Here is a 16,901-nt window from a genome sequence, read left to right as displayed (position 1 = left end):
GCACATTCAGCACTGCAGGTCATATCAACTGGCCCAATTCAGTATACAAGCAGAGCAGAGTTCAAGCCTCTAGAGAGCAGAAAAGGTCAAACTCACAGAGCCAGCAAACAACCAGTGGAGCAAGTATATAGCCCAAAAGGAAATGGAAAAAAAGAAAAATTATGAGTAATCCAAAGCAGAAGAAGAAAGAAACTATGATTGAAAACTACCATTCAGAAAAACCACAAAGAACAGAAGGAACAGAGGTGGACCAAGGAACATTAAGCAAGACCTTAGAAACTCCAGGAAACTGGATTCAGGCTCTGGAGGAGTTCAAAGAAGAACTCAAAAAACAAATAACACAAGCTGAAGAAAACTGGGAAAAGAACTTAAAAAGCAAAATAGGTCATCTGGAAACAGAGGCACATGAATCAAAACAAAAAAATAGTGCCATGAAAACCAGAATTGACTAGATAGAAAGTGAGGCAAAAAAATTAAAGGCAGAGAATGTTACAAAGAAAAATAGTTCAAAAGGAAAAGGAAGATTAAAAAGACATGGATGAAATCTGGTCTTTAAAAATTATAATTGAACAACTAGAAGCTAATGATTTCACAAGACATCAATACTTTATAAAATAAAATCAAAAGAATGAAAAAATAGAAGAAAATTTGAAATACCTTATCAAAAAAAAAAAAAGATGGGCCTGGAAAATAAGTCCAGGTGTAATAATTATAGAGAAAGATGGGAGGATAGTGAAGAACAGGGGATATGGAAAGTTTGTAGCAGGGATTGGAGGATTGAAAGGAGAGAAGGAATATGGCTACCAGTGAGGCAAAGGAGAGAGATGCCCCCTGCTGAGAGGCTATTTTTGAACAAAATGGGGTGTCCAAGAAATGAGCCACTTATGTAGCCTACAGGGATGTCTTCTCTATGGATTGATGCCAAAGATGCCCGAGAGCAGGTAAACAAGGACCCTCCTGAGGGACAAGCCTTTCCCCAGACTTTGGTCACCCATCAGGGGTCCAATAAAGATCATTTGTAGTTGGATAACTGAACTGAGGTTCAGCTCCCTCTATGCCCCAGAAAAGATAGTCCACTTATCTGACTGTGGTATTCAAATAAGATAAATTTTAATAACCAGTTCGGATTGGAGAGGTATCAGGGAAAAGGGAAGAGGGAGGTCCCTAAATAAGGTTGGAGTCTTTATCAGTTTTGGAGCTCAGGCCAGGCAACACAGGCTGGTGGAAGGTTCCTCTTATCCCCGTCTACACTATATCTGTGCTAGTTTTCTTAATTCAAAAATCTTATCACAGGAGAAACAATTTAAGAATTATTGGACTACCTGAAGGCCATATCCAGATAAAAATCCATGACATCATACTACAGGAAATTATCCAAGAAAACTGCCCTTATATCCTTGAACAAAAAGGTAAAGTAGAAATTGAAAGAATCCACAGATTACCTCCTGCATTAAATCCCCAACTGACAACTCCCAGGAACATTAGAGCCAAGTTCAAGAGCTCCCAGATCAAGGAGAAAATACTACAAGCAGTTAGAAAGAAATAGGGAACCCTAATCAGGATTACACAGGACTTAGCAGCCTCCACATTGAAGAACAAGAAGGCTTGGAATATTAATATTCTAGAAGGCAAGGGAACTTGGTCTACAACCAAGAATCAACTACCCAGCAAAACTGACTATACTCCTTCAGGGGAAAGTATGGCCATTCAATAAAATAGAAGACTTCCAAGAATTTCTTTAAAAAAGGCCACACTTGAACAGAAAATTTTGGGCCCAAATGCAAAATCCAAGAGAAGCATGAAAAAGTAAACAAAAAAGAGGGAAATTTTAATGGCCTCAATAAGATCAAAGGGCTTATATTCCTGGCTAAGAGACAGAAAGGAGGATCAGTGGAATAGACTTGAGGAAAATTACTTCAGCAAGACAGTCTATGATAAGCCCAAAGGTCCTAGCTTTGGGGACCAAAATCCACTATTTGATAAAAATTGCTGGGAAAATTGGAATACAGTATGGGAGAGATTAGATTTGGATCAATATCTCACACCCTACACCAAGATTAAACTGAGAATGGGTGAATGACTTGAATATAAAGAAAGTAACTGTAAGTAAATTAGGTAAACACAAAATAGTATACATGTCAGATCTTTGGGAAAGGAAAGATTTTAAAACCAAGCAAGAGCTAGAAAAAATCACAAAATGTAAAATCAATCATTTTAATTAAATCAAATTAAAAGTTTTTGTACAAACAAAACCAATGTAACCAAAATTAGAAGGGAAGCAACAAATTGGGAAACAATCTTCATAATAAAAACCTCTGACAAAGGTCTAATGACTTAAATTTATAAAGAGCTAAATCAATTGTACAAAAAACCAAGCCATATACCAATTGATAAGTGGATAAGGGACATCAATAGGCAATTTTCAGTTAAAGAAATCAAAACTATTAATAAGCACATAAAAAATATTCTAAATTTCTTATAATCAGAGAAATGCAAATCAAAATAACTCTGTAGTATCACTTCATACCTAGCAGATTGGCTAACATGACAGCAAAGGAAAGTAATGAATGCTGGAGGGGATGTGGCAAAGTTGGGATATTAATGCATTGCTGGTGGAGTTGTGAATTGATCCAACCATTCTGGAGGGCAATTTGGAACTATGCCCAAAGGACGCTAAAAGACTGTCTGCCCTTTGATCCAGCCATAGCACTGTTGGGTTTGTACCCCAAAGAGATAATAAGGAAAAAGACTTGTACAAGAATATTCATAGCTGCACTCTTTGTGGTGGCCAAAAATTGGAAAATCAGGGTATGCCCTTCAATTGGGGAATGGCTGAACAAATTGTTGTATATATTGGTGATGGAATACTGTTGTGCTCAAGGAATAATAAAGTGAAGGAATTCCATGTGAACTGGAACGACCTCCTAGTATTGATGAAGAGTGAAAGAAGCAGAACCAGGAGAACATTATACACAGAGACTGATACACTGTGGTACAATGTAATGTAATGGACTTCTCTGTTAGTGTCAATGCAGTGATCCTGCATTGATCAACAACCTTGAGAGATCTATGAGAAAGAACACTATCCACATTCAGAGGAAAAACTGTGGGAGTAGAAACACAGAAGAGAAACAACTGCTTGATTGCATGGGTCGAGGGAGATATGATTGGGGATATAGACTCTAAATGAACATATTAGTGCAAACATCAACAACATGGAAATAGGTTCTGATCAAGGACAGATGTAATATCCAATGAAATTGCATGTTGGCTACAAGAAGGGTGGGTGGAGGGAAGGGAAGAATATGATTCTTGTAACCAAGGAATAATGTTCTAAATTGACTTGAAAAAAAAAAAATTAAAAAATAAAATAAAAATTTTTAATGGCTTTTATTCCTATATGGAATGATGATATGTGTGATAGGTAATAGTTAAACTGTACTTTCATTAGAATTGGCTCATAGAGAGAACAGCTAGACTTTTGGGGGTATAGAATTATATTGTACCCTATAGAAAAGTAGAAGAGAAATAAGAAACAGGTTGGTGTGGACGGGAGAAATACAAGGGAGGGAGAAGGAGGTCTAAAAAGTCCCATAGTAAGAGGGAAGTAAGAAGGGAGAGGGGGTTGAGAGGAGCAACATAATGGGAGAGGAAAGGGGGGCCTGACTAAAAGCAAAACACAGAAACACTGAAAGGAAGGGAAAGAATTAAAGGAGTAAGGTTAGGATTAAAGAAGGAAGTTAAAATGGAGGGGAATACACAGATAGTAATCATAACTCTGAATGTGAGTGGGAGAAGCTCACCCATAAAATCCAAGTGGATAGCAGAGTGGATTTAACACCAGAATCCTAGCATATATTGTCTACAAGAAACACACATTAAACAGATACACACACACACACACACACACACACACACACACACACACACACACACACACACACACACACAAAGGTAAAAGGTTGAAGTAGAATCAATTGGGCTGCAAATAAGACCAAGAAGGCAGGAGTGATAATCATGATCTCAGACAAAAATAAAGTAAAAATAGATTAAATTAAAAGAGACAAGGAAGGAAGCTACATCTTGAGAAAAAGTAACAAATAATGAAGAAATAATCAGTACTCAACACATATGCACCAAATGGTACAGCTTCCAGATTTCTAAAACAGAAATTGAAAGAGCTCAAGGAGGAAATAGTAAAACCATACTCATGGGGAGTCTCAACCTCCCCCTATCAGAACTAGATGAATCAAACCAAAAAAGAAATTTAAAAAGAAATAAGGGGAATGAATGAAATGTTGGAAAAATTAGAGCTAATAGATGTCTGGAGAAAACTGAATAGGAATAAAAAGGAATATGCCTTCTTTTCTGTAGCACATGGCATATATAAAAGATTGACCATGTACTAGGACATAAAAAACAAAGCAAACAAATGCAGAAAAGCAGAAATAATAAATACAACTTTCTCAGATCATAATGTGATAAAAATCATAATTAATAAAGGTTCATGGAGAGGCAAATTTAAAAGCAGTTGGAAAATAAATAATCTCATTCTTCAAAATCTTCATTCTGTCAAAGAACAAAAGGGAGGAAATTAATGAATTGGGCATGCAACTTAAAAAACTAGAAAAAGAACAAATTTTAAAAACCCAGATAAAAATTAAATTGGAATTTGTAAAAATTAAAGGAGAAATTAATAAAATTGAAAATAAAAGAACCATTGAACTAATAAATAAGACTAGGAGCTAGTTTTTTGAAAAAAATAAAAAATAGATGAAGTTTTAGTTAACCTAATTTTAAAAAAAGAAAAAAGAGAATCAAATTAACAGCATTCAAAATTAAAAGGGCAATATCATCTCAAAGGAAGAGGAAACTAGGGTGATTATGAGCTATTTTGGGGTTTTAAATGATCACTCTATTGCAAATATTAATAATATAGAAATAGGTTTTGAATGATGATACATATATAATCCAGTGGATTTGCTTGTCAGCTCTGGGAGGGAGAAGTGAAGAGTGGGTTTGTGAAACCATGAATCATGTAACCATGGAAAATTATTCTAAATAAATAAATAATTTTTCAAAAGAAAGGGGAAAAAACAGACAAAAAATAACAAAAATAAAGCTTTTAAAAAAAGTGCTTTGATCTACCTTCAGACTCCATCAGTTCTTTCTTTGGAGGTGAATAGTGTTTTTTTTTTCCTTTAAAATTGTCTTAGATCATTGTATTGTTGAGAATAGCCACACATTTACAGTTTATCATTATACAATATTGTTGTTACTGTACACACGGTTCTCCTAGTTCTGCTCACTTCACATCAGTTCATGTACGCCTTTCCAGGTTTTTTCTGAAAACATCCTGTTCATCATTTCTTATAGCCCAGTAGTATTCCATTACAATCAAATATCATAGTATGTTTACTCATCCCCTTATTGGTGGCTATTCCATCAATTTCCAATTCTTTGCCATCATTAAAATAAGCTGCTATAAATAATTTTGCAGCTAGGTCTTTTTCCTATGCTCTCTTTGGGATACAGAACTAATAGTGGCAATGCTAGATCAAAAAGTATGCACAGTTTTATAGCACTTTGGACATAGTCCCAAATTGCTCTCCAGGATTGTTGGATGTGCTTGCAACTCCACCAATGGTGTTTTGTTGTCCCAGTTTTTCCATGTCCCTTTCAAAATTTGTCATTTTTCTTTCCCATCAAATTAGCCAGCCTGACAGGTGTGAGGTAGTGCCTTGTTTTTTTGTTTTTTTATTTGCATTTCTTTAGACAGTGATGATTTGGGGCATTTTTTTCATATTACTATAAATAGCTTTGATTTATTCTTCTGAAAACTGTTATTCATATCCTTTAACCATTTATCAGTTGGGAAATAACTTGTATTATAAATTTCACTCAGTTCTATGTTGGAGAAATGAGATCTTTATCAGAGAAACTTGCTGTAATTTTTTCCCACAATTACAATTACTGTGTATTTGCCTCTATCCTATGTCTCCTCCTATCTGTACTCCCTTCTAACATCCCCCTTCTTTTTATACCTCCGTCAGCAAGCTGTTGACACTTTTTCATTTTTTTTTCTTGCACCACTCTCATTTTCCCCCAAATACTTCCTCTGCCACTCTTATTTGATTTTTAATAAAATTTTTTGACCTCTTCAAGGAATTCTGTTGGGTTTCGGGGGGGAGGGGATCTGAGACCAATTCATGTTTTTCTTTGAGGATTTAGGTATGGTTCTTTAGACTTTTTAATCTTTTGAGTTTTGATTTTCCCTGTCACTATAGTAACTTTTTATGGTGAGGTACTTTTGTTGTTGTATAAATCATTTTTCAAGACTTTTCCTTGACTTTTATGTTAAAAGCTGAACTTTTCTCCTGGGATGACACTGTCCCAAGATTCATGTTTTTCCTGCTTTGGTTTTCAGAGCTAGTTCTGAAGGTCTATAAGTTTTCACAGGGTATGATCTAAAGAAAACTATGGTCATTGCTCTCAATCATATACAATAATTTGTTTATGCATTCCCTAATTGATCCATTTTCAATTCTTTGGAAGTGGTCTGTGAGCTCCTACAAGCATGCTTTTTGGTCCTGGAACAGTGACCAAGGTCCTCACTCCTCTGAGGTTACATTCTCATGTGTGCTAGCTCTCCCCCTCCTCAACATGAGACTACAACCCAGAGTCCATGCCACAGAATCCTGCAGCCAGTGCCAGCAAAGAGTCTCCTATAATCTCTTTCTGACCAGTTATTTGACTCCCTTACCATCTGTTGGCTGTGGGATCTAGAAATCACTGCTGCTGATTCAGTCACCCCCCAAAGCCTGCTGCTGACTTGCCAAGGCACAGCCTGCACTAGACTGTACGTCACTCACACCTCAGTGAGACAGGCCTTACCTGCTGACCCTCTAAATTGTCTTAGGATGGAAAATTATTTCACCCTATGTTTTTGTGGTTCTTCCACTCCAGAATTATTTTTGAGATGTTATTTTTAAATTGTATGGAGTGGAATTTGGGAGAGCTCAGGAAAGTCCCTGCCTTTGTTCTGCTATTTTGGCTCCACCCCAGAACTTAAATTTTATTGTGTTGTTTGTTTTTTTTTCAAGATAGGTCCAGAGCTTCAATGCTGGCTGACAGTAGCAGATATTGTGGATGTTTAGTTTCAAGAGTTTTAGCTTTGCCAAGAGCCTGCCTACTGCTGCTTCTGTCACATGGCAGCCAGGAATGTGTCCACTAGTGTCTGTGTAAACATTGATGTCCTGGTATAAGAGAGGTGCATTAAATATCTCTTTCCTAGGGAAAATGGCATCATACAAAGGCCAAAATAAAATATTATAGAAAAACCTTATCTCAATAAGATATATATTATATATATCTTGAACACTTTATCTCAATGGGTCATTCTGGGAAAAGTACATTCTAAGCCTCCATGTGTGTATGTCATTATAATTATTTTTGCTATAGTCATTTCATTATTATTTAATACTACAAAAATCCATGATTCCATCAATGTGACATTATCTCCAATGAGTCAAACCATTTACCCGTAATAGATGGTCTTCATAATTTGTATAACCAGAAAAAAAAAACACATCAGTCTTAAAACTATGCTTTTGGTGATGACTCTCTCAAAACTTAATTAAACAGATACTCAGAGAAGAAACATGTAACTTGTCCATGAGTCCATTATTTCCAAAGTGGTAGGACTTGTTATTGCTGCTGCTGTGGTTGTTTTTGAGTCATTTCAGTTATATCTGATTCTTTGTGGCTCCATTCTGGACTTTCTTGGCAAAGATATTTGAGTAGTTTGCCATTTCCTTCACCAGCTTATTTCATATATGATAAAACTGAAATAAACAGGGTTAGGTGGCTTACCCAGCATCACATCACTAGTAAGTATCTGAGGCCAGATTTATACTTGGAAAGATAAATCTTACTCCAAGCCCAGCACACTCTCCACTGTCCTACTTAGCTTCCCTGCCATAGTTTTTATTCTCTTGGGATAGCCCTCAAGAACCTCTGGTCACCTCTGAATCAAAATGAGATAGAACAGGATTTTAGGAGAGGACTCTGAACATGCATTTGAAAAACAAAATGTCTTTCCAATATAATAAAAAGATCCTGGCATTTGGAATCATAAGATTAGGTATAGAAATTGACCAAATACAACAGAATTTTTTTTTGCCAAGAACTTCAAATAAAACACAACCAAAGATATCTGCACTGACTCCAGTGGGCCAAATACCATAAGCATATGGACATCAGAATTTGACTTGTTGCTGGTAGCAAATAATAAAAGAGTAGGCTTACAAAAAGACTATCTACTAACTGATATCAAACCAGAGGATAGTTGATTAAATTGATTGACTGCTTATCAGAGAAGCCAATTGTTTCTTACTGATCAAAATGTAAAGGAAAGAACACTGGTTTTAGATCCTAAAGATGTAGGTTTGAATCTTGGTTCTATTATTTATTTGTTCTGAAAACTTGATCAAATCATTTAATCTTTCTTCCTCAGTTTCTTTTTCCATAAAATGAGAATAAAGTTACATGATTTCAAATCACCTTTCCAACCCTAAATCAGGAAATAAGTAGCACAGAGGATAGAGACTGGACTTAGAGTCAGAAAGGCCTGAGTTCAAGTTCTACTTCAGATATTTACTAATTCCATCACCCTGAGCAAGTTATTAGTCATTTAGTTTCTTCCTTCTTCAGTTTCCTTATCTGTAAAACGTTGAAATTGGATTGTAAAACAAGATAATAATTGTAAAATTATTTATAAACCTTAAAGTACTAAATGAATGAAATACTAAATTTGGTATATAAACTTATCATCCTATGGTGACTATTAATATATCCTGTTGAGACTATGTTTTATTCTTAGTTTTAATTGTTGTAAGCCTCACTACAAAACTATGATTGAAAATGTTAATGGAATTGGTCCTAGAAAGTCAGATTTAAGCCCTGTAACTTGGCAAAATTGCTATTACTTATTATTTAGTCTTACTGATTTAAGAACATGGAAATCAGTTTAATTTCTAAGCCAAAGATTTGAAACAGTCAACCTTTTTTAGGTAAAATAATGCTCTGTACTTTTAATTAATAAAGCATAGTGGAATGAGAGTCAGTCTCAGTGTCAGGAAGAAATGGGTTCAAGTTTCAACTCTGACACAAAAGATTATATATTTAGAGCTAGAAGGGATCATAGAGGTCATCAAATCCAATATATTGGCTGTGTGACCCTGGATAAGTCATCAAGTTTCTCAGTGCTGACTAAGATAACTAAGACTATAATTTGTTGAACATTTTTGTGGTTTGCATTGATAGAGGGGTTATCCTTGCCATGATTTTCCTATGCAAATGAATCCACAGATCTCTCCCTACTCAATACAAAAATTATCATCATCATATACTTTGATAAAGCTAATTCATATAAAAATGAAAGTGAATACCTAAAGAGTGTGACCAGGATTGTAAACTCCTGGAGTCCAGGGCCCATCTTCTAGACACCTTGATCATGCTACTTACCAAAATAAAATCTATTATTTCCTAATAACTAAATAGCAAATTTTAGTTGGTAATGAAGATGCATTGATGCAGAAGTTATTTAGACTGTTATTAGGATTGTTTAAATAACAAAACCAAAATATCTCAGGATATTCAAAGGGAGACTGACTCATCTGGTTCAAAGAAGCTCAAGTCATTACTGGTGCAGATATTTAAAACTTTTGCTCTCATTTTTTTTTTGCATGGACTTTTCATATGAAGCAACCAAAGCTATTTCCCACTAACTAAGCTAAACTTTTAGACTCAGTTATTTTCGTGAGTGTGAGAACTCTAGACATTTAAACCTTGAATGTTTAAGAGACCAAAGAAAACAAAAGGTGGAGATTTCCAATAGAATCTGAAAGCAGGAAGGTACTTTAGACATTAACCAGTCTACATCTTACCCTGTTTGTCTTTCCACTGATATCACGAGACTCTTACAACCTATAGAATTCTAAAATCTAACTCTTACTCTGTGAGGCAGATTATACTGGTTCAGTCTTCAACTATTCCTCACCATCAGAGGCTTTATTGATAGTTAGGAAACCTGTATTAAAATTCCAGCTCAGCTACTCATTTCTTATGTAGCCATAGACAAGTGGCTTTACCCCATCCCACTTCTACTCTTGAACCTGTATTTCCTCATCTATAAGATAAGGAAGTAGGATCAGATTGTGTCTAAGTTTCTGTAAATTTTAGCATCCTCTCATATCCCTGGGAAGAGGACTATTGCAAAGTTGCAGAAATAACCCAAGGTTTTTTCAGATTGACAGTTTCCTTAACATATCTATAGCACAAAATAATGCCATAACCATTTGCTTTCTTTGTTGTCTTTCAGACGTACAGTTGGCATTGAAGGGGAGTCATTGTTGTTCATCTGGTCTGAAGGATCTCTTGAGTTTACTGATGCTTCTGATACTTTGAAGCCTTTCACTCTTTATGAATATCGTGTAAGAGCTCATAACTCCAAGGGCTCCGTGGAAAGCCCATGGTCATCAGCACAGACAATGGAAGCCCCTCCTATGGGTATGCAAGCTCCCCAGGTTCAAGCTACCAGTGCTTACTCTGTGCTGCTGAACTGGACCAAGCCAGAATCCCCCAATGGTATTATCTCCCAGTACCGTATTATCTACCAAGAGAGACAAAAGGATCCAATATTTAATGTTCCAACTGTGACCGCTTTCACAGTGATGGTAAGAATGTGGGTGATATAACTAATCAGTTATAATAAGTGATATTTGTTATCTTTTTATGATTTTATTGGAGTAGCCTAATTAATTTTCATGATTCATTTGTAATTTTCCATAAGAAGGAAGCTGTTGAAATCTCATAAAAGATACAAAACAGAATGGGCAAAGCACTGGTCTAGGAAAGAGGAAATCTGAGGTCTGTTGTTGATTCCCTGTAGCTTGAATTGCCCTGTGCAGGGTTAAACTCACTTTTGTGAATCTGGAAATAATTATACCTGCCTTCTTTGGGTTCCTTGGGTGACATCAATATAAAACCAGAAAGTGAGTCTAATTCTTTCATTATTAAAGATACTTGTGAGATTATATTGACAGAAGGCAAAATTGTGGCATTATGTGTGTGACATAAAATTCCCTAAATTCATGAAATTCTAGTTATTAGAAATCCTTACTGAATGCTAATGTGTGTCCAAAATGTTAAACAGAATATATGACATGATCACCCTCAAGAAGCTTATGCTATTGTCGAAGAGATGTGTCACAAGCAAAAAATAATTGCTGAATATCACAACAAGACAGGATATAATCAAGTGCTGAGACACATACCACAGACAGTAAATGCTATGAGAGGCCAAAAAGGAAATCAAAGTGACTGGTATCACTGATGAAGTTGTATGAAAGTGATGGGACAAGTTCAGGTTGGAAGGATGAATTAAGATAATGTGAGAATTTAAAAGGTTTTCAAAATATGAAAGAACGAACTTACTTTTTTAAAGCTTTCTGAATATTGAAGCAATCTAGTTTAAAGCAATCTATGATAGGTATTAATTAATATCCAAGACAAAAGAATTATCATAATGGTTATCAAAATGGGAACATAGTTGATAAAGATCTGGCTCTGGAGATAGAATGATCAGATCAAGAATTCAAACCTATGATTCTGATGGCAAATCCTGGGCTCTTCCCACTGTGCCATGCTATTTCATCAGTTATCTGAAGTGGCCACTTCCTCTCCTCCTTACATGAAAAAAATTCTTTTTAAATGTTCTCTCCTCCTTTCAACTAGTCTTAGAGGAAGATATGACATTCCTAGTCAAGTCTTCCCTCTTCACCTGTGTTATTGGTCCTTTCCTTTCCTTCCTATTTTATTAAAGACTTAACTCCTAATTTCTCTTTGATCTCCAATGTTTTCTCTCCTGCTGGTTCCTTCCCTTTCACTTACAAATATTACCTGGGCTCCCCAAACTTAAAAGAACCATATCATCTTTCTCATTTCTTATACTGTCAAACTTCATGAGCACATAAGCAATAATTTTTCTCTCTGATTTCTTGCCATATATTCACTCCCCAACCACTTATTTCTGTTTTTCATGCTTCTGAATTAATAATTTATGAAATCAGGAAATTTTGAAGTAATGGGGCAAGCACTCCAAATTCTTTGTGACTTGCCCAGAAAGATCATGATTGGCAACAAGAAACAGGGTGCTAATCAGACATTAATTAAGCAAAAAGCCCATAAAGGCAGAGACAAATGGCAAAAAGTTGGTATAGAGACAAGCAGTATGGGAATGAGATAAGATGATGAAAAAAGAGAAAGTGAGAATAAGAGAATGGGGAGGAGGAAGAGATAGAGAAAACCATTTTGTAGAGATGGACTAGTTTTGGGATCCCTCAGCAGTATGGACCTGATGAAGATGGGAGAGGCCTGGGCTAGAAGATTGTTTGAGGTCTCATCTTTTGTAGGGGCTTTTTGGGGGGAAACAGACCAACTCCTATCTGTGCCACTTTGGGATTATTTCGCTAACATATCCAAATAATCTCAAAATTATCAATAAAACTTCAGTCATCATTTCAAAGTCATCATCGTCTTTTTGACCTTCTGCTTTCAGAATTTTTTTGGAATTTAGTTATCATAAGACCAGAATCTTGACAAGCTAGATGGTTTCTTTTAATTCAGTCCATGTGCAAATTTTATCTAATATATGGTACAATTTGTAAATTACCCTCTTTTGGTCTTTAGGATGGTCTGTACATGACTTCCAGGTTCTCCTTTGCAATAATATTTTGTGCTATTGCCCTTTTATACTGGCTACTCCTCAAACTTGCTATATTGACTAGAAGGGAGCAATAATCAGAGGAACAAGAACAAGACAAAATTTTAACACAACCTGCTACTGAATTGAAACTCAACCCTTCAAAATCACCTAAGATTCTTCAGTGAATACATCCATTTTATTTTTCTTGGGCCTCATATTAATTGATTTCTCTAAAACATTTGATGTTATAGATTACTTTATTCTCCATACTTTCTACTGAACTCATTGACATCACTTGTCTTTGATTCTCTTCCCATTTCTTATTTATCCTATTCTGATTCTTTTTTGCTTTTCTGGATATTATATCCCAGAAGGCTATTTTTTGATATGAGCTTTGTCTTCTTCCTTTGATAATCTAACCTACATGCATAATCCACTATCAATTCTACACTGATAATTCCATATTGGTTCTACCATTATTTTACACTTCTACCTATAATTTTGATTTAAGCAAATTAACTATTTCCTAATTCACCAGCACTTTCCAGACTTTTTTCCTCCATTCCTTTACCTATATCCTTCTCTATTCTTGGAATTCCACCCCCTCTTTATGTTTGTTTACATCCTACCCACTTTCTATATGTGAGCACTGTATACCTCTCCTCAATTGCAAGTGTCCTTTGAACTCAAACACTTTGACCCTACTTTGTAATAACAAGTATTCCATTTTGTCCTATAATTATTTCAGTGTATTATGCATCCACTCCTAAATGGCAAGATCCTTGAGTGCAGAGAGCATATATTATTTATCTTTATCTCTTCCTTAGTACTTAGCATAATAGTCATTTAATGTTTGTTGAATGAATGAATGAATGATAGCATAGTATAATGCTGAAAGAACTGGACATAGAATCAGATCATCTGAATTTTTATTCCAGCTCTTCTATTTATTTCACTTATTAGAGGACATAAGTGGCACAATGAAGAGAGTATTGGGTCTGGAATCAGTAAAACCTAAGTTCAAAACCAGCCTCATATACTTACTAGCTGTGTTACCCTGGGCAAGTTACTTAGCTTCTATTTCTCTTAGTGTCCTCATTTGTAAAATGGGCATAATAATAGCAAATACCTTCAATGGTTGTTGTGAGAATCAAATGAGATCATATTTGTAAAGCTTTTAGCACAGTGCCAGGTATATAGTAATTACCTAATAAATGCTTGTTGTATTCCTTCTTAATTAGCTCTTCAACCTATCTAGGCTTCAGTTTTCCTCTTTGAAAAATTAGTGTAGAGGATCTCTCTCACCCCTTTCCTGCTTGTTGCTAAATCTTTGATCATAGGCTCCTGACCTTACCTGTAAAACATAAGCAACATGTGAGAAGAGAATTAACTGATGTTAAAGGTTATTTTTCTCCTTTTCTGAATTTTTACTTTATTTCCTTCAGTTTAAGTTTTTATCATCTGGACAGCGGAGACAAATTTCACGGTTTTGCTTCTCACATCCTGTAGAACTTGCATTACAAGGCAGAGTTCCAAAAGGTAGAAATCCTCTTAAGGATGTTATCCGGGGGAAAAATACGTCCATTATCACCAAAGCCTTGAAATCTATGTATTAAGCTTCAATGTTATAACCTCCTGAAAGTAAAATTTCATTGTGAAAATGCTGACACACCCCTGACAATAGCTTTGTGAATGAGACACTTTAATTAAACTGTGATTTTATTGAAGAAACTGGGATTCCAGTGATTAAACTTCTGGCCCTTTAAAATATGGCTTTCAGGAGTAGGAGGCTAAATCATTTAATCTCCTAAAGCAGGTCTATTGGTGTTCCCATGTGGGATACTCTATTAGTCATTCTCTCACACAAGGTTCCATTTTATAGCACAAGATCATGTATTGAACTGAACAGTGAGCTCTGTCCTTTATTTAATCGGTTAGACTCTATTTTTATCACATTAGAATGTTCCTAAAAAAGAAGAGGAACAATAACAGCAGGTTCCAAATTGCAAAGTACCTCTGTTATGTTGACCCCATACTCTGCTGTTTTCTTCTGCCTGACTTCTATCTTTCTGAAGGATAACAATACAAAAATATTTTAAACTGTGGCATATAAAAATAAAAAACTATATATTGAAAAGATTTCACTACTCTCCTTATGCATGTTTTTGTTTGTCTTCACTTGATGTAGAGAAACAGGGCAACTGGACAAGTCAGGCTCCAGAATTGCCCCTCTAATTTTTTAAAATTATGTCCTGCAAACTGTTGTGACTTAAATGCTGGATGATATATAGACAGGTCCACTAGTCTATGAGGTAGGACTATACTTAAGATGTTGGGAAGTTAATAGATTTTTAAACAATCTTCTTTCATATTATTTTTACATCAAAGTGTTTGTTTTTATAGATTGTTACTAAGTTCACAATAAAAAATAAAATTTTAATTGAACAAAACAAACCTGAGGTAGCCACCCCAGAACAAGCTGAACAACTTTCTAGAACTGAGTTACCAGCCTAAGTTGTTTTTTTACTTACAACAAACATACTTATTTGTAACAAATATGCAAAACAAATTCCCTCATTCTAAATCCATCACTTCTCTGTAATGGATAGCAAGCTTCATCATCAGTCTTTTGGGAACATGACAGTATTGATCATAGTTCTTACAGCTTTCAAATTTGTTTGCTTTTACAGTGTTATTCTAGAATAAATTGTTCTCCTGGTTTTGTTTATTTCATTATTCATCATTTTATAAAAATTCTCTAAAATGTTCATTTTGTGATATTGATGTTATTATATAATTTATTCTTCTGGTTCTGCTTACTTGACTCTGAATCCGTTCATAAAAGTCTTTCCATGTCTTTTGGAAATCATCTATTTCCTTATTTCTTACAGTACAATAGTACTCTATCACATTCATAAACCACTAGGATGGAGTTTTCAGAGCTAACAGGTCACTGCTATTCTCTGCTAACCTTTATAAAAGTGCAGGTTAATCCAGAGGCAATGAGGTGAGACATGGCTCAAAGAATCATAGACTCATAGAATCTTAGAGGCTCTTTATTCCAAACCCTTCATCTTATAGCTGAACAAATTGATTCCCAGAGATGTGATATGACTTCCCCAAAGTCACCTTCCTCATATGTGGCTAATACCAGAGAAAGATTTTAGGATTCTAAATTCAGTACACTTTTCCTTATGCCTCTCTGACTTCTACCATGATGTTGTTTATATATATATATATATATATATATATATATATATATATTAGTCTAAGCTCCATTCTAAAATTCAGTCCGTTTTTTTCAAGACTTCCACAATATTTTCCCAGATAGTTTAATAGTCTACAACCCTCAGTCACTGCTAACTGCTCCCCTGCTTTTTAACATACTATTTCTGGCATTCTGTGGGAGGTATATTAATGTACTCAGAATATACTCCTTCTTCATTTACACCTTAAAAAATTCTTATCTTCTTTCAAGATTCAATTCAAGTGCCACCTCCTCAGGGAAAAAGCCTTCCCTGTTCCTAGTATGCTCTTCTCTCGCAAGTTTCTATGTATCTATATTCTATCCCCACCATTGAATGTCTTGAGGCCAGAGAATATTTTCATATCCATAATGCCTAGTTCACTGCTTTGTACACAGTAGCAGCTTAATAAATGTTTGTCAAACTAGGTAGCACTGTGGATAGAGAGCCAGATCTAGATTTGGGAGGTCTTGGGTTCAAATCTGTCCTCATCCTAGCTGTGTGATCCTGGATAAGTTACTTAACCCAATTGTCCAGCCCTTGCTGCTTTTATCTTAAACTAATACTAAGAAAGTAGGAGTTTTTTAAAGAGTTTGTCAAATTCACTTGAATTTTACCCATTTATTAATCTCTCTGTTGTGATGACCTTTGGAAATTTTCTAAAACTCTGCTCACAAACTGGAAGTATGAGTCAAGATACCTAGATTCAAACACTTGACTATCAAGTTTTTCATTAAAAACCTCTGTACTCTAAATATGATCCCCTTCAATACCAAAATGTGAATTTGGCAAGTTATATCACCCTCTGGGCCCCAGTTTTCTCATCTGTAAAGTGAGGATCCCCAGATCCCTCCAACTAAGATGTTTTTTTCAATTCTGATAGTTTTAGC

At 35.3% G+C, this 16,901-nt stretch overlaps 1 protein-coding gene across 2 annotated transcripts in view; it reads left to right on the top strand.

Moving 5' to 3' along the window:
• USH2A (usherin) overlaps positions 1–16,901 on the top strand; it is a 327,556-nt gene that overhangs the window by 180,816 nt on the left and 129,839 nt on the right. For both annotated transcript variants that reach the window (XM_056815925.1, XM_056815924.1), the window contains exon 19: positions 10,382–10,736. In XM_056815925.1, coding sequence (XP_056671903.1) covers positions 10,382–10,736 — 355 coding nt within the window. The remainder of the gene's footprint in view (positions 1–10,381; positions 10,737–16,901) is intronic.

This window comes from Monodelphis domestica, chromosome 2, assembly GCF_027887165.1.
Source record: "Monodelphis domestica isolate mMonDom1 chromosome 2, mMonDom1.pri, whole genome shotgun sequence".
In the NCBI taxonomy this organism is placed as follows: Eukaryota; Metazoa; Chordata; class Mammalia; order Didelphimorphia; family Didelphidae; genus Monodelphis; species Monodelphis domestica.
The sequence above is the reverse complement of the archived record's forward strand: the minus strand, read 5'-3'. Positions and strand labels throughout refer to the sequence as shown.